Source organism: Centropristis striata, chromosome 10 (assembly GCF_030273125.1).
Source record: "Centropristis striata isolate RG_2023a ecotype Rhode Island chromosome 10, C.striata_1.0, whole genome shotgun sequence".
Lineage (NCBI taxonomy): Eukaryota > Metazoa > Chordata > Actinopteri > Perciformes > Serranidae > Centropristis > Centropristis striata.
In genome coordinates, this window is record NC_081526.1 from 7,954,987 (window position 1) to 7,974,815 (window position 19,829).

General features: G+C 39.6%; 1 protein-coding gene across 4 annotated transcripts in view; it reads left to right on the plus strand.

The window, feature by feature from the left end:
• The window catches only part of pkp4 (plakophilin 4), a 128,513-nt gene that overhangs the window by 31,507 nt on the left and 77,177 nt on the right, over positions 1-19,829 (plus strand). For all 4 annotated transcript variants that reach the window (XM_059342613.1, XM_059342614.1, XM_059342615.1 and 1 more), the window contains exon 3: positions 18,918-19,030. In XM_059342613.1, coding sequence (XP_059198596.1) covers positions 18,918-19,030 — 113 coding nt within the window. The remainder of the gene's footprint in view (positions 1-18,917; positions 19,031-19,829) is intronic.

Here is a 19,829-nt window from a genome sequence, read left to right on the forward strand (position 1 = left end):
AACACTTTTACATTTGACATTTTCTTTCCCGACTGGTGGAGGTACTTTGCAACAGTAGAACACGTAACGATTTGCATCAGTTGGAATGAAAAAAGGTCATAGATTGATGTAGACAGATATGAAATGTAGTACAAACCTGCATGTGTGGAAAGGCATCAGAATATCTTACAGGCCTCTGCAAATAACTGAAATCAGTTTGTCTAATATGCAAATTATAAACGAGTTGCCAACGTGTGGGTAAACGCAATGCAAATCCAAATGTCATTCAAACAACTACTGCTATGTAAATATTGGGAAGCATGTGCCACAACATTACATAATCAAAAAGCAAATTATGAAGGCTAAGACATACTCAAACAAACAAAGATGTTATGACCTTAAATCCATATTACAATTGATTGTAACATTTAATTTGACAACAATGAATTTTTTTACAATATGTTTTTCAGCACATTTGTTATGTTGGATTTCATGCATTTGGATTGGGCAAACTAAAAGTAAGTCTATGTTGCTTTAACTGTTGGATTCCTGTGTTTGGAATGAACCCAATCACTCACTGACTGAAGGTGATTATTAGAGTTATATGAGATTTCTTGTGCTTTATGGTGCATTAAGGAGATGGGCAACAGGGAGATCTATTGGAAAATATTGAACATAAAAGTCATAATTATGTTTTCATTGGTGTATAATCTTCAAAATAATTTTCGTGTCTCATTAACTTCTTCCACTGAGCCCGGTTTCTACAGTAGCCCAGAAGTGACATTGCACGACGTCGTTAAATAGTTAATAGTGTCACAAGGTCAGTGTCAGTAGTCGTGTTTCCATTAAAGTCAAAGCGAATTTTGAAGCAACGTTTCGAAATGACACATTAAAGAAAATGCAAATTAAGTGTCCATCAAGTGGTTTGGAGCGAATAAACAAAGCTGCATTAACATACTTTTGTCACAAGATGGCAGTGTAATGTATTGCTGTAGAAGTAGAGATTGATCGCCAGAGAAAAAAAACAACAAAAGAGGTCGCTAATCGGTCAAATTTGGCCACACACGAGAGAAAATAGAGAGTTGTCTTCATGAGTTGGATTTAATTGGGCAACTTATAATTGTTCTTTTATTTCAGCTTGTCTTAACTGAACCTTTACGGAAAAATTGCTTCCCTCTCCCTTTTAGCACCTTCAAAAGTTTTATCAAATTCTGGTGTTTTCATCAAGCATTTTTCATGGTCAAAATGCGCATTGAAACTTGTTGGTGGAAACACAACTAGTAATGTTTTTTTGTAAAGCCCTACCTGGTTGTCCTAGTAAAGGAAGGTATTAAAGCTGCCATTTGTAGTTTTGACCACTACTAGCGCTATGGAGCAATGTTTATACAAGGGGAATACCTGTTATGTGTGCTTACACCCACAGGAATGTATGTGCATGAACTCAAGCAAGCAGGTGATACAGATACGAGCTGTCAGTTTCACACCATTCAGCTATTTGCTAATTTGCTGGTAACACACTAAAAAAAGTAATAATAAACCGGCAGACAAAGACTGAGAATACTGAAAGCATCACATATGAATATAAACAATGCAAGATTTAAAGTCTTTAAAAAACTGCCTTTGTAAGCGTAGGAAGAAAACGCATTTGCACACTTGTCAGGCCTCAAGGATACACACAACGCATTAGGGAAAGCTAACTTTTGTTCGTTTGCTCGAAAAGCCCCACAGGGCACCTCTAAATCAGAGGGAAATCTTGACACAAGAAATCAGCAGGTGGCAGCGGCACAGACTCTCTGTTTGCAAACGCTCAAAGAAAAAGAAAGTTTAACTTCCCTCATAGGCAGCAAATATCTACAATAAAGGAAATACAATTTTATGACTCAGATTTCTAGCATTTCCATTTAGCTGTTCTTATGCACAAATTCAAATGCACGTACAGAAACACGGCTGAAACCTTGCACAGGCTGTAGATGAGGAATCATTGTTGCATGCTCGCAGCACCATATTTAACAGCCTTCTGAGAACAAGCCAAGTTCGATTTTGAAACGCGTATACAGGAGCCCTGAGGTGGGTTAGTAAGGGAGCCTGTGGCACCCACTGAGCAGGCATCAATGAGTCCGAGGTCAGGTCTTTAAAGAGCATCACTGATCAATCTGTCCTCGTCTCTGCTTCCTGCCATCTCCAAGGAGAGCTGCAGGAACTGGGGGCCCTTTAGCTGCGTCAACTTTGATTTCGACCTTACCCAGCGCTCCTTAATGAACACACACGTCTTCACTGGCTTCTCTGTATGCCTATTTTAGTTTGTGTTTGTGTTACAGCATCAGTAGGCTGAGGAAGCGGAAAGAGTGGGAGGCATGGGAGGTGATGACGAGGCGTGTGCCTTTCTGACAGCTCACATGTGGTTGGAGAGTTAACCTTGCTATGTCTGCTTGCCATATTAAGAGACATTAATGTAAACCTTGTGATGTTGTTACACATTGCAGTAACGCTGCACAGATCCAGCCACAAAAGGACTCAACATAAACAAGTACACAGTACAGCTCAGCAGGTTTTTGAGCTCATGTCAGAGATGAACAGTTTTTACCTGGAAAAACAGCTGGCTAATGCCTGGTATCAGCAGCACTTTAGGTGTCATCTAGAGCGATGAAAGGAGTTTTGTTCTGTTTTTTGTCTGCCTTCATCAGTAGTAACACATTTTGTAGCAAGACCTGTGTATTTCAGTTTTTCTGTGTTTCTCTTTTAATCGTCTGGAGTCCTTGAAAGCACCAGCGTATTACTTCTTCATGATGTCACGATGTAAAAACGAAGCAATGTTGAGCCCTGTTGTCAACTTCCCTCAAAAGCTCTGGCTTGTCACTCTGTGCTAGTTTTGTTTGATGATGATAGACCAAGTACAACCGGAAATAAGGTCAATTATATTTAGTCTAAAATATCTAGCAGAACTAGCAGGTATCCTCATTCTACCTCTTTTATGTAATATTTTCAACCTGTGTTCACATTTGCAACATTTAAAATTTCCTCACAGAGCATGATTGTGTTTTGAAAGTAAAAAAAACATAATTTTCTAAATCAGACTTTATTTTCTTTTGGGGCTAAAATGTTAATCCAGTAAGTCAAAATGAATAAATAATTATCAGGTCATATAGGTGAGGTTGTGTTGAAAAAAATGATACTAAGACGGCATGGTAAACGGTTTTTAAGTGGAAAAATTATTTAAATTTGTATTTAAAATAACTGAGAAAATAGCCTAAAATTCCAAAGGGTTAACTCTCTGAACCCCAAGTAGTTTCTTTGCTCCCGTCACATTTTACTCACTGTGGCCTCGTTTTGCACCACAATACTATACTATACTATACTATACTATACTATACTATATAAGTCCTGCACCTCTATGGAAACGGCTCAATCACTGCTAGAAGACAGGAGAAGTTTAAAATATAACATTGTTATAATGACATTAATTATTAAATTAGAAAAAAATTCTAAGTTGAAATAAATTAATAATTCAATTTACAAAAAATACCTGGGGGGAAAACATATAGAAGATTTTTCCAGGTCCCCACAGGTGTTACCAATATTGGAAAAAAAGGGGCTCCATGTGCTGTATATATTGACATTTTTACAACCTCTACCTCTCAGCTCTCTTGTTTTCTCTCGAAAAAACAGCTCAGCCCTATTTACAATGAATATTTGTCACATGACTGTTGACAGCTGAGTCTTTCATCCCAATGGCGCTGAAGAATTTAGCTTTTTTTACAGGATTTGGCGAGTGCGAATGGTTCATCTTTTAAAAAAATGTTAAATGAGACGTGGAATAAAGTGATTTAATGAAATATCACAATATTTCAAGCTTAGATTTGGTTATTGTTACTGACAGACACCTGCGTCATACCTGATCTGTTCAAGGACGATAATGAGAGTTTCTGTCTATGATCAAATGTGTTTTGGTGTCTCATTTCAAGAAAACTTGCCTGCTGACTTAGAAGGTTAAAAAGCTTCAATATCAGAGGCTCCGTTTGAATGATGTTCCTTTTATTTGGCAGGAATTTTGGATGTGTTTACAGCAATAAAATCTTCAGACAGAGGCACTTTCCTTGAAGTGTTGTGAAGAGATTTTCCCTCAAACACAAATGTAATTCTGTGGTCAAATTAGCCCTTGCGATCTGAAGCGCTGTCGAGCAGGTCATTTCTAGTATCACGACTGTGGTTTCTTGCCCTTGGAAACGCTGTGTTTTCTGTGTGCTGCTCTTCCTCCCCAATTATGAGGCTTTGCCCTCAGAGTAATGCTGTTATTAGCTGTGCCTGGACATGCCTATATGGACCACATGACTGGTGAAAAGGGTCTTTTAGGCACGCTGCACTACACACCGCCTCCCAGAAATCACCACAGTGGAATTTTCCCACTTTGTAGGAGTCCATTACACATGAAAAATCTGTCTGCCTCCTGCCTCTCCCTGGCAAACTGGAATTACACTCTGTGACCCCGTTTTCATCCGAATCCGGCACAGACTCTTTCTACAGCCCATGAGCTGACCTTGCTTTGACTGCTACAACTCCAGCAGCCTCTTAAAGGCTTGATGAGCTGGCTGAAATATTACCCACTAGAGATACCGATGCAAGCCTCTATCATGTTTTAATGAAGCCAACGTCATCTTTGTCTATGCGACCCAGCTTAAGGAGTTAATAGTTGGGGTCGGGGCAAAGCTTCAGGTCACTTTTTTTGCCATTATGCAATTCCATGCCATAAGCATAGCAGAAAGGTTGAACTCTCTCTGCAGGCGATAGTGTCTGTTCCACCTCCATAGGCGAAATAAGGACTCTAATTACAATCGACCAGTGATTTTCTCCACTCCTCGGGGTCTTATCTGCCTTCCTCTGCCCTAGTGCTGCCGGTGTGACACAGGCAAGGAGAAATCTAGAGGCATAAGCATTCTGGCCTCGATTATAGTCATAAAAATGGAAGCCTGGCTCCGAGCAATTACCCCATGGGGGAGCAGAGCAAGCACGAGAGGAAAAGAGAGTGAGACGGATTCAAGGAGGGGGTGTACAGGTGAAGGAGAGTGATCAGATATACAGGGGGAAGACAAAACGCTCAGGCGCAAAGGTTGGGGAGTGAAGGGAAAAAGGACAAAAGTGAGAGTGTGAGCGTGATGGAGAGAGGCAGATTCAGAGATGCTGTCACCTCTGAATGGTGCTCTAAAGCGCTGTGGCAGGAGGCTGTCAATGGAGAGGAAAACAGAAAAGAAGAGGAAAGAGGAGGAGGCGATAATCTGCTCCCAATGTGACATCATGTCAAAGGAGTGGGGGGGGGGGGGGTGCATCTGGCCTGGCACAGCGCTGTCGTTTTGAACCCAGCCCTGAGAGATCTCCCCACAACTAGCCTGTTAATACTCATCACCGTCACTGTCATCATCATCATTATCACTATAATCATTGCCACAGTCAACAGCGCACACAAAGGACTCGGTTACTGGGGAGCAGGGAGTTCTACTCTGGAAGGTGGAAGAGCAGTAAAAGCTGCCGGGCTGTCCTTGGAATGGCACGCATCCACTGAGGAAGTTTAGGAAGTTCACCGGGTGAATCAGCAATGAGCTTTATGACTCTGTTTCATCCTCTGCCCAAACATCTCTCAGATGACTTTCTCTAAATGACTGATCCTGAGGTAATCGCACAAGTCACTGCAGCCTTTGTTCACTACAGCAACCTCCAGATTGACAGCCCCTAGATTGCTTACTCTCCTCATTTTGGCCTGGAGCAATGTTCTTTTTTGTCTGACACAACGCTATTGATCTCTCAGTGGAATTGTACGTTCGCAGGTCTACATGAATTGCACTGGCTGTGTGATTGCACCGCTGCAGCATTTTAGGTTTTTGTTCCAATGAAGGAGATACAGATTGCCTTTTGTGAGTTACTCTCATTTACTGCCACTATGCCTTGGCATTATTATCAACAGCGACGCATAAGAGCTTTTGTTGAGGTTCAACAGCTTGTAGCCACACTAAACAACAGCAGGTAGCCCATAGTACAAAGTACTTGCTGGATGAAGGAAAAGAATATTGGATTTTAAAATATAGGGACTGATTTTTGCAATCTGCAGCTGTATGTCTGGTTTTTAAATGCAGGCTTTTTTACAAATGTGTTAAAAGCACCAATGCTGTTTGAGTAGAAGCCTATCCTTAAGAAGCCTGTGTGTGACAGGCATAAGCCCACACAATAGCCAGGTGTCACATGCATATGGAGCCAGGATTAACATAGAAGTCAAATTGTGCTACACAGGACTTTAAAACTGAAATTCTTTTTAAATTATGTCACATATTGCTGGTGCCACTTGAACCAGTAATGGTGTATAAATTGTGCTTTTAAAGTGTAATTATGTGTGCCACACTGTGAATGCTAATGAAGCAGAAATGCAAAGGCATTTACTTTGATGATTTAAGTTGAAGGGGCAGAACACCCAGCGGCCTTTGCATTTAGCCTATTTCTGTGCAGGTCACACCTCACCAACAAGGCCTACAGAAATTCAGTAACTCAGCAGTTTAAAACAGAAATTAGGCTATGCTTGAGTGTTTTAGCACTAAATAATCTCCATATCAACTCATATTACATGACCATTCATATATATTCTGCATTTGTGTAAACAGGGACGCTGCTGGGTCATGTAGGCAGTTGGTATCATTAAAAAAATGCAGAATTAAACTGCACAACAGCTGCTAGCATCAACAACAAGGTCAGCAGCACCTGTTATCATTATGGCGGTGGTTTACCCATGGAAATGTGTCACTTCATTGAGGTTTGATGAATCAGGACAGAGTCATAACTGAGAAGACACATCAGTAAGTGAACAGTATGTCTTGGTTATCATTTATCCGTTTCAAGTAGAGATGGGAATAATTAATCGATGATCGATTAAAGATTGTTAAGAATTTGGTCGATCACATGGAATTTTTAATCGATCTGTGTATTTTTTTATTTTAATTTTATCTCTGACTGTGTATCAGTACCACTGACCTGAAACACGGCCGAGTGTTAAGTTCTGAATGAGAATTAAGTTGGATAAAGCTACAGTTTGCAAACTTAAAGTTTCAATAACAATTATAAAACACACAGAACTGTATATTAATTTCAGCAAAACTAGCTTACTGTATCAAACCTTGCTAGCATGAATTATGTTTAAGTTTAATTTTATCCAAAACTTATTTAAACACAAAACACATTTAAATGCAAGCTTACTGTGAAAACTAACCTCAACATAAAACATTGAACTCCTTGATATTATCTTTACAGTTTAATCTCACTTGAGTTAGTTTTACGACAGACAGGAAGTCTCTTTTCATCCTTTCAAAATAAAAGCGTCCATTATCAAAACAGGCTTGTGCATAGTACTGTGTATATATATATAATTTTTCCCATGTATGCATGTTTTTATAGAGACTTGAGTATATATAAAACCATAGCATTAATTGATTAATTGTTCATTAACGTTATAGATGCTAGAGTTGGCAGATTTCTTCCAAACACCCATCCCTAGTTTCAACCCGTCCAGACTAAAATGGAAAGTTTTCCACTAGCATTTTCAAAAATATCAGTTTTAAGGGTTCAGAAACTCTGGAGTGTGTGAACGGCATAAATATAGCAAAAGTAATGCGTTTCAATTTCACATTATTATGGATAAAACCTTAGATTTATGCTAAGTAAATGAGCCAAGACTGTCGAAGTGATTGAACAAAATGGAGAAAAATTGTTGTATCTGTTGAGCACTGACACGATGTTTCTTTCACTCGCCCCCTCTTCCAGTCTAATCCTCTGTGTCTTTGTTATTGACAGACTTTTTTCTGTTGTTGTCAATCTCTTGTATAGCAAGAGTGCTGGCTGCTGCACTTGCCAATGCACATGACAGCTCCTTTTAATAGCATTCACCACACAAATGACAGTTTCTATAATGGCACTTTAATTATCAAGACAAATTGTTAGTTCCTTTTCATGTCCAAATATATGGGGAAATTTGTTCTCGGGGGTCTTACTCATCTCTGTCGTCAGCAATGTATTATGAAATGCCACCAACATAAAGATATTTTTGGAGAGATGAGGTCTGCAGAACAATGTTATAGTTGGAGCTTTTTAAGAGGTTGTTTCCGGGCTTTTTATTTATTTTATTAAACCTGGAAATAGAGCATAATCCACTTGAATCTTTTTTGTCCACCAACTTTTGATAAAAATCTATTTTGCACAAAAATGACAATCAGCCAAAGTGTACAGTGTGACTCACGATCCGACATGGGGAGTCAAAAGTGAATCATATATGCACCAGAAAATGTGTTTCCTAACAGTATTTATCCTGCTATGACCCTAAATTCCATGCATGTGAATACAACTGCAGTGTGACAATTTATCCCGAATAGAAGAATTTAAAAAATCATTTTAGCTGCTCTGCAAGTTTTCTGCTATAAATGCCTGTAATGCCGCATTAGAAACCCTGGCAGAAATGATGTACTATTGTAAACTTGCTTTCCCATTATCTGAGCGTGAATGATGTTTCACATTTCTGTTTGTGGCCTCTTGTCACATTATCAGCTTATACAGTGTAAAAGCTCTGGTGCAGCTGTGGGTGCTAAAGCAATTTTCTCCCTGTGATTCACCTATAGCGCTGCCTGCAGCTGTACACTCTTACCTCAGCAAGCCACTTTACAGTAGTTTTTAAATGCTTTTCTATCCAACATGACTATTATAATTCCGCTACGGTGGCGTGACGCTGCAGCCGTTTTTTCTCGAACCTTAGTATTTTAACAAGGTGACTTTGTGGCACTTTTTGTAAGTAATTGCACTGCGTGGTTCCTTCAGGTCTGGTCACACAGCCTGTTCTGAGGCCCATTCTCTTCGCTCACACCTCGGGCCTTGCTTTTCCGTCCCCGCTGCTGCAGAAATCCTTTAACCTCTGCTGTCATTCTCCCACTGCGCAGTATCGTCGGGCTGTTGCTGGAATGGCTCTGCCACACTGCAGCGAGGATGCAGAGCTGTCAAGCCTCATTGCCACTTAATGAACACACATATTTCTGGTAGATTCTCATCTTTGGTTAAGAGGAGAAGCCATCTGCACTGGTTATGCAAAAATGGCTCCCGAAACCTCACAAATGAACATGCCGCCATATCTTTCCAGGCCCCGGCCCAAATCACAGCAGCACCAGAACTCGCTTTACCACAAGCTAAATGAGAACTATTAAGGATAAGATCACTTAAGTCTTAATTAATAGTGGGATTTGGACACTCACTGCTAAGAATTAGGCTGAGATTGCTCTGATGTATTGCTCACAATTATTATTCTGTCACATAAAGGAAGGACCAAGAATATTCAAGCATAATTTCACACCTCACTAGCACAGAATCGCATTATCCTAATTTATCATACGTGGCCTGTATGATGTTGTAGCATCCTTGTTTTACGTGCAGGAGGTAGAATGATGCATCTGTTCAGTGACTGTGTTGCATGCATACTGGATCACACAACCTGACATGCATTCTTGTTCAGACACGGCAGTAAGAGAGATGGCATCACACATTTCGGTGTGTTTTTTTGTGAATTAGTTGGACAGAATGTAACCTTGAAACCACAAATGAATACTGTGTGTTTGGAACATGCAGTAGCCAATGGAGGGATTTACAACAAGATGTTGAACAAAACGATTTAAGATGCCCATGTTCACAGTTCTCCACCAAACAATTCAACCATATTTAAAGTCACAATATTGGATTCCTTTATCATCATATTTCATTTGGACTTAACAGAGAAAATCTTCGATTATCAATCTTTACATTCATGCACCCAAATCTTCCCAACCAACACCAATATGCATTAAAATATGTTGAATAATGCATTATAAGTTCCCCAGGATTGAAGGACACCAAGGTGCAAAGCAAGGTACAGCATATGCTGACACATGTGGGCATTTTCTGTGGTTGTCCAGTTGATGGATGGATGGATGGATGGATGGATGGATGGATGGATATTGATTGATGAATCATACATCATGTTTTTTTTTGTTTGTTTGTTTTGTCTCAGTTTTTTACCCTGTCTTTAGTTTGGATCTCTGTTTTGGAATTGATATTTGTCTGATTTTGTGTGTTTTTCTTTCTGTAACCCCCTGGCAAATACTGTATAAATTGTAAATTGCTATTGTGGAAAAAAAACAGTCTATGCATTGCACAAAAGTACAGCAAAAATAGATAAAAAATAGAGCAGCTCGTGGTTTTTACCTCATAGATTTTGCATTTCTAAAAGAAATTCATTATAAAATTTTACATAAAATCTATCCAGTAAACTATATAATACCCAGATATCAAAATGTTCAGTTTGCACTTGCAGAATAGATGAATAAAACAGAAGAACCCTTATTCTCCTTTACAATAATGCATTAAAATATGCAATGATTAAGATGCAATAGTGGCATTAGAATGTGCGAGAGGCACCAACTTTAGGCTTTTAGGGGAAAAATGTTCTCCGGGGGAGCATGCTCACGGACCCTCTTACTCTGTTTGGGTCCCGCTATCACAGTCTCAGAAAATCCTGTGGGAAACACTGGTTCTAAAGCTTGTTTTGCAGTCGAGTGTCATTTTTATACTTTCTAAATTGCTGATTGATATTTATACTCACACACCATCGAGGGGACAAATAATCCTTCACCCCCGCTGCTAAAATAAATCCTAGGAGAAACACTGCAATCAGTATTTCAGTTGAAGACCTTGGTTTGACTGGAAACTAAAGGTTTATATTTTAGAGCAAAATTTAATTTTAAAAGAAGGTAAATAGGAAAATTCCTTAATAGATTATTAAACCAGTGGTGTTCAACCCTGCTGCTGGAGAGCTTCTGCCCTGCATGTTTTAGTATCTCCCTAAACTTACTCACCTGATTCTAATTCCTACCTCGTTGTCAAGTCCTTGACAAGCTTCAGCTGCTTGATAATGAGCAGATCATTGACTCAGGTGTGTTGGGAGATACTTTGCTTTGTAAAGATACTAGTAACTTCACACTGGAAGAAGTTAAACCACAGCAAAGCAACCCTAAGGAAGAATCCAGTTTGGTAAACTAAAGGCTAATAAATACTCCATAAGAACAGAGAAATTTGTTCTGTTCACATCATCTGGACAGAACTTTCTTCTTGTGTGGTGTCCGACAACTATTGTTTGATTGGCCAGAAATTTGACATGTGCTCTGTTGTATGCAGAATCCAAAAGGAACTTATCTATCTATAAAAAGAAGCAGCGTGTGTGTGGGTGTGTGTGTGTCTAGGCCATATCTCTCTGACCGTTAGTCAGACTGACCTCAGATTTTGTATGTGGCTTGCACATGGCACGAGGGTGTGCATCCTCGATTTTTAAGATTTTTGAATTCATTTTTCAAAATATCATTATTTACGTAGGACGTGTTGCGGCTTTGCACTGTTTCCGATCTGACGCCTTTTAGGGGAGCTCCGCCCCATTGTGTGATAGACCTACACCTGGTCAGTAACACAATTCACTCTGGATTTCCACCCTGACTCATCTCAGAGTTTTTTAAGTGCGCTATAAGGTTCGATTTTCCAATAATATTGTAATAGTTTCCAGCGAATATCAATATTCAATGTGTATGTGCTGGATGGTGTGGTACCTTATGAAAATAAGTGTTTTATGGAGTTGCAGACGTTGTAGTGGTCTGCATGTAATGTGCAAATTCTGTTATTCGCGATTAGCATGCTAAGTGGAGATTTAGCTTTATTCACTTCTTATTCTTGTTGCATTTCTATGTAATTCAGGGATGGCATTCATGTTGCTTATTGAATGTCCATAATCATTTGATATGAGATACTTACATGCAATATAGTACATCAGCTAATTGGGTTCATGTTAATGTACTTTTAGTGCAGCATACTGCGTAAAGTGCTGTCTCACGATTGGCATGTTAATGAATACATACTTCCTACGGGCATTACACTAGTTACATGAAAAACAGGAGGTATATTCCAGCAGTGTTACAATTTTACAAAAGGTCCAGTTTGTGTCAGAGTGCGCTCTGGTGCTTGGTGTGACTATTTTACGAAAAATCCCCTAAAACATGCAGGGCCATAGTTCTCCAGGAGATGGGTCGGACAACGATGGGTTATACAGTTGTATCCTTGTTAGATTAGATGATTAAATTCTGTCTTTCTGTGCTGTATTCAATAATACCATATATTATAAATGTACCTCTCATGATGGTGTAGTCTGGCTGTTTAGAGGGTACTTGTAAGTGAGTGTGTGCTAATATAGCTGTATGACATTTGGGCTTTATGTGTGCGTAAGCTCCCTCTCTTATCTATGCTGCACCACCGTCTATGTGCTGAACCAGCAGCGGGCAGAAGCCACTTCAGGCATTTCAGATGGGTCTCGTATTGTCAGCATCCATAAAGATGACAAGGGAGCCTGTATATTGGTAGCGTGGTCTGCTGCCGTGTGTCATCTGTTTCTTTAGGGCCCATCTGAGGACACAAGGGGACAGGATCTGATTCAGCTCTGGGACTACAGGCAGATCAGGCCCAACAGGCTCATTCTAATGGCGAATAAAGGCGTCGGAGGCCTTGTTGGTACAGGAAAGCCGTCCAGCTTTTGTCTCTGCCCTCCATCTGAACACGAGGCCTAGTCCCCACCAAGGCTGCACCCACAGCCGTTAAATAAGCATAGGCCTTGCTTAACGGTCATTACTGCTGTGCTCAGTCTAACTTGTTGGATCGTTATGCTGAATAGATGTGTCTCATTCTGTGTAGGGGCCAAGCATGCAATGAATTACACAGAGCAGTGAGTACTCTCCCTCCATGGCTAATATGAGCCCCACTTACAAGTGTCCCTGTTTCATCAGACCCGTTTGGCAAACAGCCCTGTGCTCTCATAAGCTAATTATTGATATAAACGATATCTATGTGAATACATTCATATTTATAGTAATCCTAATGAGACGTTGAGAATAAGGAAAGTCCATTGGAATGTGAGGAAAGAAAAGCTTTGAAAATGTTTTTTTGTTAAGGGAAGCCTGAGGGTGTGACAGTAAAGAGGCATGGCAGTAATCCTCAGAGCGACCTGAGAGGCCAGTAAACTCAGCATGACAGAAAGGATGCCTTGTTGTTTCATGGCCGGCTATAGGATCAGAGAGAGTGTGCCAAAAACAATACGATTCACACATTAGCCATGTTCCATTCATCTATTTTTATGCTCCCTTTGTTTTTTCAGGTGCAGAAATATCTCTTTTTTTAATTACCTAAAGATCCAGAAACTAAAAAATCCCAATAAATGTTTTTTGTATTTAATTAATAACTCCATTACTAACTATTTCAATCAATATTAGTGTAATAATAGTGTAATGGTTTTCTATACCTCTCAAAGATCATGGTTCAATGAGGATAATTCACTTTTTTTCATTAAAAAAAAGTATGTAAAAACTTTTTTATGTACATTTGAAAGACCTACATATAAAAAACAACGGTTTTACATGACATTGATTTTAAATTTTTTAAATTACAAAGTGCTTCGACAGAGAGCAGTTAGTTACAACGAAAATAAAGCCATAAGGCTTAAAATAATTCTTAAATTAAAAGAAAAACAATAAGAGACGGAACAGGAACAATCACAAGACATTCTCAGATACACAGAAAATAAAAGGTAAAAGGAGTAAAAAAGTGAAAAGGAGGGGTGAGATAGAAAGCATTACATAAAGGCAAGTCTATAAAAGTGGGTTTTAAGAAGTGATTTCAAAAAAGTTACTGACTCTGCGGGCCTTGTCTCCTCGGGCAGTTCTAAAGTCGGGGCGCTCTGGTGGAGAAAGCCTGAAAGTTTTGACTTTGGAACGGTCAGAAGGACCCGAGGATCTGAGGACGCGGGTCGGCTCGTATGGAGTTAATAATTCTATTAAATAGCTTGGAGCCAGACCTAAAAGAGCTTTAAAAGTGATCCGTAAAATCTTAATCGTGGTGATGTGATATCGTCTGTTAGAAATGATAAAAAGCAACTGACAACAGGGCTGCAGCTACTTTTTTTCAAGCGACAGAAAAGACCTGGAGGAAAGAGCTCTATGCAGGGAGCTTTGGACTTCCACCATGCCTCTCCATAGTAGAAGAAACAGCAGGTCTGGGCCAGGCGTGCAGGCAGGATGCCCGCCTGCTATAGCCTTGGAGCAGCTCTGAATATCAGTAGTGACAGAGACCTTAGTGCCTTATGGCTGCAGCAGATGTCTCTCTCTGCTGTTCTTGATCAAGATCACAGACCATCTAATCAGCCGGCTTGAAGGCCAGCCACTCTTTTGTGTGAAATATTAAGAAAGACGTAGCTGTTTATTTCTCTTGTGCCTCGCATATGCCACTGTATAATGAGAAATGCTGCTGAAGATCAACTCGCCAGACTTGACAAGGTGACGCACTGCCAAAGAAAACAATTGGATTATGAGCTTACAAAGAAAGGCGTTGGAATGGTGGGCCAAGTATTGTGACATTTGCAGAAGCAGGAAATCTTCATTTAGTTTGCAAACAAACAGTTTGGTCTGTCTGTCTGTTTTTTCCCGGGAGCATCTGCCACATATTTATACATGACATGCACACTGTAACACATGCAGGATGAATGTTCCCTTTTACTTGCATGCATGGGGATAAGTGAAAGTCCATGTGTGTATATGCTGAATTAGTCACATTTACACTCATCTATAAGAGCGTTTAGAATCAGACAATGGCGTCGTGCTCCCAGACGAACATACCTACCGGGAGTAAACTATTCAAATATTTGAATGTTCACATTTTCTCTCCCTCCTTCCTCTGTTATCTGCGTGTGTCCATATGGATTATACCCCTCTCTTGTCACTTTCACCTTATGCTCTCTCTCTCTTGCACATTGTTGGCACAATCACACTCTGTTTTGGAATTGATATTTGTCTGATTTTGTGTGTATTTTTCTTTCCGTAACCCACTGGCAAATACTGTATATATTGTAAATTGTTATTGTGGAGAAAAAAAAATCAGTCTATGCATTGCACAAAAGTACAGCGGAATTAAAATAGAGCAGCTCATGGTTTTTACCTCATACATTTTGTATTTCTAAAAGAAATTCATGATAAAATTTTACATAAAATCTATCCAGTAAACTATATAATATCCAGATATCAAAATGTTCAGTTTGCACTTGCAGAATAGATGAATAAAACAGAGTGTATATGCTGAATTAGTCAAATTTACACTCATCTATAAGAGTGTTTAGAATCAGACAATGGCGTCGAGCTCCCAGATGAACATACCTACCGGGAGTAAACTATTCAAATATTTGAATGTTCACATTTTCTCTCCCTCCTTCCTCTGTTATCTGCGTGTGTCCATATGGATTATACCCCTCTCTTGTCACTTTCACCTTATGCTCTCTCTCTTGCACATTGTTGGCACAATCACACTCTGGAGTAATTCCAGATTTGTATCGAGTAGACCGTGTTTGAATCATCTCCCTCTCTCTGGCTCACCCTCTTGTCACTATTATTCAGTGTCCTCTCTCTCTTATACATCGAAGGTCTAACGTTAAGCCTTATCCCTTGTTTCCAGCGTAAAGTCATCTTATTACCAAAACCACGTAAATGCATAGATACAGGCTTCTTTGTGTGCGGAAATGGTGTCACGGTAGTTCAATCTTTTCACTGTCTCTTGTTGGGAAACAGTCATCAGACATTGTGACTCACTTAGTAGGGTTCAGTCCTGGGGCTCAGCATAATAACACTTTGTATTGTTTGTGACCTTCAGGCTGTGCATTTCTATAAGGAGTGTGTGCAGGACGAAGAGTTCAGATCTCAAGAGTTCTTGGTTTTTAAAAAAAAAAGCCATTTCTGAAAATGAATGCTGCGTCAAAAAGCAGCCCATGAATTGAATCTGTCCTTCTCTCCTTGACAATCTGCACATACAAAGTGCAGAAATGCATTTCACTATTTTTGATTATTCATACTGAGACACATCTGTCTCCAGCAAAGTAAGAATGGAAACAGGGATGATTGTTTGGAATGAAAGGTTGAAATTGGATTTTCATGCGACTAAATCACTCAGTAGGGGTTATGTGTCACACAGAGGATTGATGGCTCATTTTTTCTTGTAAGTAAATCAGTGTTGTGGCCACTCTATCTCTGTCCTGCTCCCGGAGCTGCACTCTGTTAGCTCATGACTGCGTTTCTGTATCAGGAATAAGCAAACATTGAGATGATCCCTGCTATTTCTGAGGAAAAACCTGTGTCTGACAGTGGCCTGTGCTGGGCGATAAAATGATTGGGATAATGATCTGAAAGCGAAAATGTAATTTGCCCAATAATTTAGTGACTTATGGGGGAATTAGACTGCTTTCTCAAGTGTTTCTCCACAAGCAAGCTGCATCTCAAAGGCCAATTTAATTTAGGAGTTTGGGTTATGTAGCCCAACATCAAGCAATATTCAATCAGAGATAATGACATTGTTGGAAACACTTCTAATTATTTTACTTTTGCTCTTTGGCGGCACCTGTGGCTGCAAGTAGTAATTGCATGTGTTTATGCAGCGCAGATTGACTGGAAAAAAACGGTACAGCTCTTCACACACAACTGAGATGAAGAGCAAGTCAGATGGTTTAGCTCAGGGGTCTTAAACTCAAACTACCTGGGGGCCGCTGGAGGCAGTATCAAAATTACCCAAAAAAGACACAAAATTACTAAAAAAAAGACACAAAATGACAATAAAAGACACAAAATGCCCAAAAAATACACAGAATTACCAAAAATAACAGGAAAAAAATGAAATTACTTAAAGAAGAAACAAAATGACAAAAAAAGACACAGAATTACCAAAAAAAGACACATTTATTAAAAAAAGACAGAATTACACAAAAAAGACACAAAATTACACAAAAAAGAAAAAAAATTACACACAAAAAAAGACACAAAATTACACAAAAAAGACACAAAATAACCCCCAAAAAAGACATCAAAATACAAAAAAAAAGACACACAATTACCAAAAAAGACACAAAATTATTTTAAAAAAGACACAAAATTACCAAAAAACTTAATTAAAGGGACCACAGTTAAAGGGCCACAATTGGCCCTCGGGCCACGAGTTTGAGACCCCTGCTTTAGCTCCTACTACCCTCTCCAGTGGACCAACCACTGCTGGATGATGGGATTTGCTCACTAAATGCACTGCAGACATCCAGTTCATCATACTGAAAATGCACAACCTTTCATCAGTGGACTATAGGCTCCATCACCATTGTGTCACTTCATTGGGTGATATAATGACTGAACAGACATTTATTTAGATTAAAACCTTCAAGATTATCCACATGAGCCTGCAGCAGCACTGATTAATTGTCTTTCCAGGTTTAGTTACTTACAATTTTGTACTTTATAACAGCTAAAGCAAACGTAACATCTCCTGCTGCTGCTGCTTCACATTAAAAGCTTTAAACCAGTAACCCCTGCAAAGCTTTTATTAAGAAGCTGCTTCAGAAAATATATTTTGTCCGTCATGAAGGTCAGCGGTTTGCTGCACTATTGTTCAATAAAAGTTGGTTTACATCAAGATGTGAACATATTCTGCGCTATTATGTCGGTGGAATGGGTTTTAATATTGCAAAAGGTGAATACAGCCACTGAAAGTGACTATATGCTGCAGTTTTTTTTTACTGTGGTTTGTGCAAACAATACACCTCCACCACATCATGAAGGAAAACAATAACTTCCCCTGTACATTGCTGTCGTCTTTAGTATATTTATAGTATGATTATTTCACCAATGTCTGTCATATCTTATTGCATAGCAGCACAAGATGTAATCAGAGTTGCTCACGGCACAGCACAGGTATCTCAGACACATGAAAAAATGTAATTAAGGAAAGAGGACTTTGCAGTTTTTCCTCCCTCTCACTGCAGTTAAGCTTCACATATCTACAACTGAGGCAGAGCAGAGGAGAGCAGTGGAGGGTTTAAGCAGTAGTTTGGGGGAGGGGTGAGCAGAGCATGTCTACAGTGTGAAGGGAAATTTCAGTGCACCCGCAGGGAACATTGGAGAGTAGGTGTGAAAAGTAGGCTGGTCTTAGTGTCGTAGAGTGACTAAACTTCCTCAGACAGGTCACAAAAGAAGCTGAGAGTCAGTGTGTGTGTGTGTGTGTGTCTGTGTGTGAATGCAGCTGGCTGTGAATGTAATTGACCATGGTAATGGAAATTACATGGGACAACTAAGGATAGCAGGGCAAGCATCCTGCCATCTGTACGTAGAATTATGGTGAGTGGGGCCCTTCTTTGCAGAAAAAACAACATAAGTGTGGTACTAGAGGAAAAGATACTCTTTATACTGTGATGGTATCGTGGTGAAAGGGTATTTCTAAGGTATGCAAATAAGTGTGTGTGTTTGTGCATACAGCCATTTTTCTGTGTACAGAAGAGCCTGTGTGTGTCTTATGAGTGTCATGATGCGGTGCTTGTAGCTGGAGAGCTGTGCAAGTAATAGCCTCGCTCAGGCTAGATAATTAGTCAAATGCTGATTTCTACTCGACTCCCATAGGAACAGTGCCACCAAGGCTAAATATCACCCACTGAAGAGGTGCTTATCTCTCTGTGTGGGCTGGAGAAATGGCAGTACCATATAGCCCGCGAGTATGTGTACGGGGATGTAAGTGGTCTGTTTTTTAGGCTACTTGTGAGCTAACATTTATATTTGGAATTAGCTCGTTTTGCAGTGCCTCCAGCTTCTGTTTTGTGTCATCATTAACCTACATGCCAGGATGAAGCACAACGCCGTCGGAGCTAGCTGTCAACCTGTCAACCTGCCTCCTTCATATTTGTCCCATTTGTCATATCGCGGTACATAAATCTCTCTCTGACGAGAACGTATCGCTGACCTCCTGTCCCCCCTTGTCTTCTTTGTTGACGTTGTTGTTGTTGTGTTCATGTGCAGGAGCTCCAGTTTGAGCGGCTAACCAGGGAGCTGGAAGTGGAGAGGCAGATTGTGGCCAATCAGCTGGAAAGATGCAGACTCGGGGCCGAGTCGCCAGGCGCTGGTAGCAGCAGGTAATGAGAAGATGCACACACACACACACACACACACACACACACACACACACACACACACACACACACACACAGAGCCACAATCCAACACATGGCATTTTCATCCTTCACAGCAGTGACCATATTCCATAGTGTAACCTTATGGCATAGTGATGGAACACCCCAGTGTGCTCAAATATGATTGGACCGTGATTCTAAAAATGTCCCTCTTCTGTCCTGTTATTTACAAATGGAAATATGGTTGTATCAGTTAGGAATTAGGGCTGCACAATTTGGGGGAAAAAATGCAAATTGCAATGATTTAACTTATTATTGTAATTGTGATGTGATTCGAAAATGTTTATTTAGGGCTGCAAGTAATGATTATTTTTATTATCAATTAATCTGTCGATTATTTAAACGATTAATCGATTAGTTGTTTGCTCAATAAAATGTTGAAAAATACCAATGAGTGTTTCCCAAACCACAAGATGACGTCCTCAAATCTCTTGTTTTGTCCACAAACCAAAGAGATATTCAGTTTATTGTCATAAAGGAACAAAGAAACCAGAATTATTCACATTGAAGAAGTTGAAATCAGAGAATTTGGACTTATTGTCTTTGCTCAAACCAATTATCGATTATCAAAATACTTGACAATTAATTTAATCAAATAATTGTTGCAGCTCTATATTTATTATTCTCATTTAATACATTTTTTAAGGATCATGGTGGAATTGTTATACCGAGAATCTCTACAAAACAAAGATTTTTTATTTAACCAGGACATGTCCGCAGCAGCAAAATATGATTCCGACAT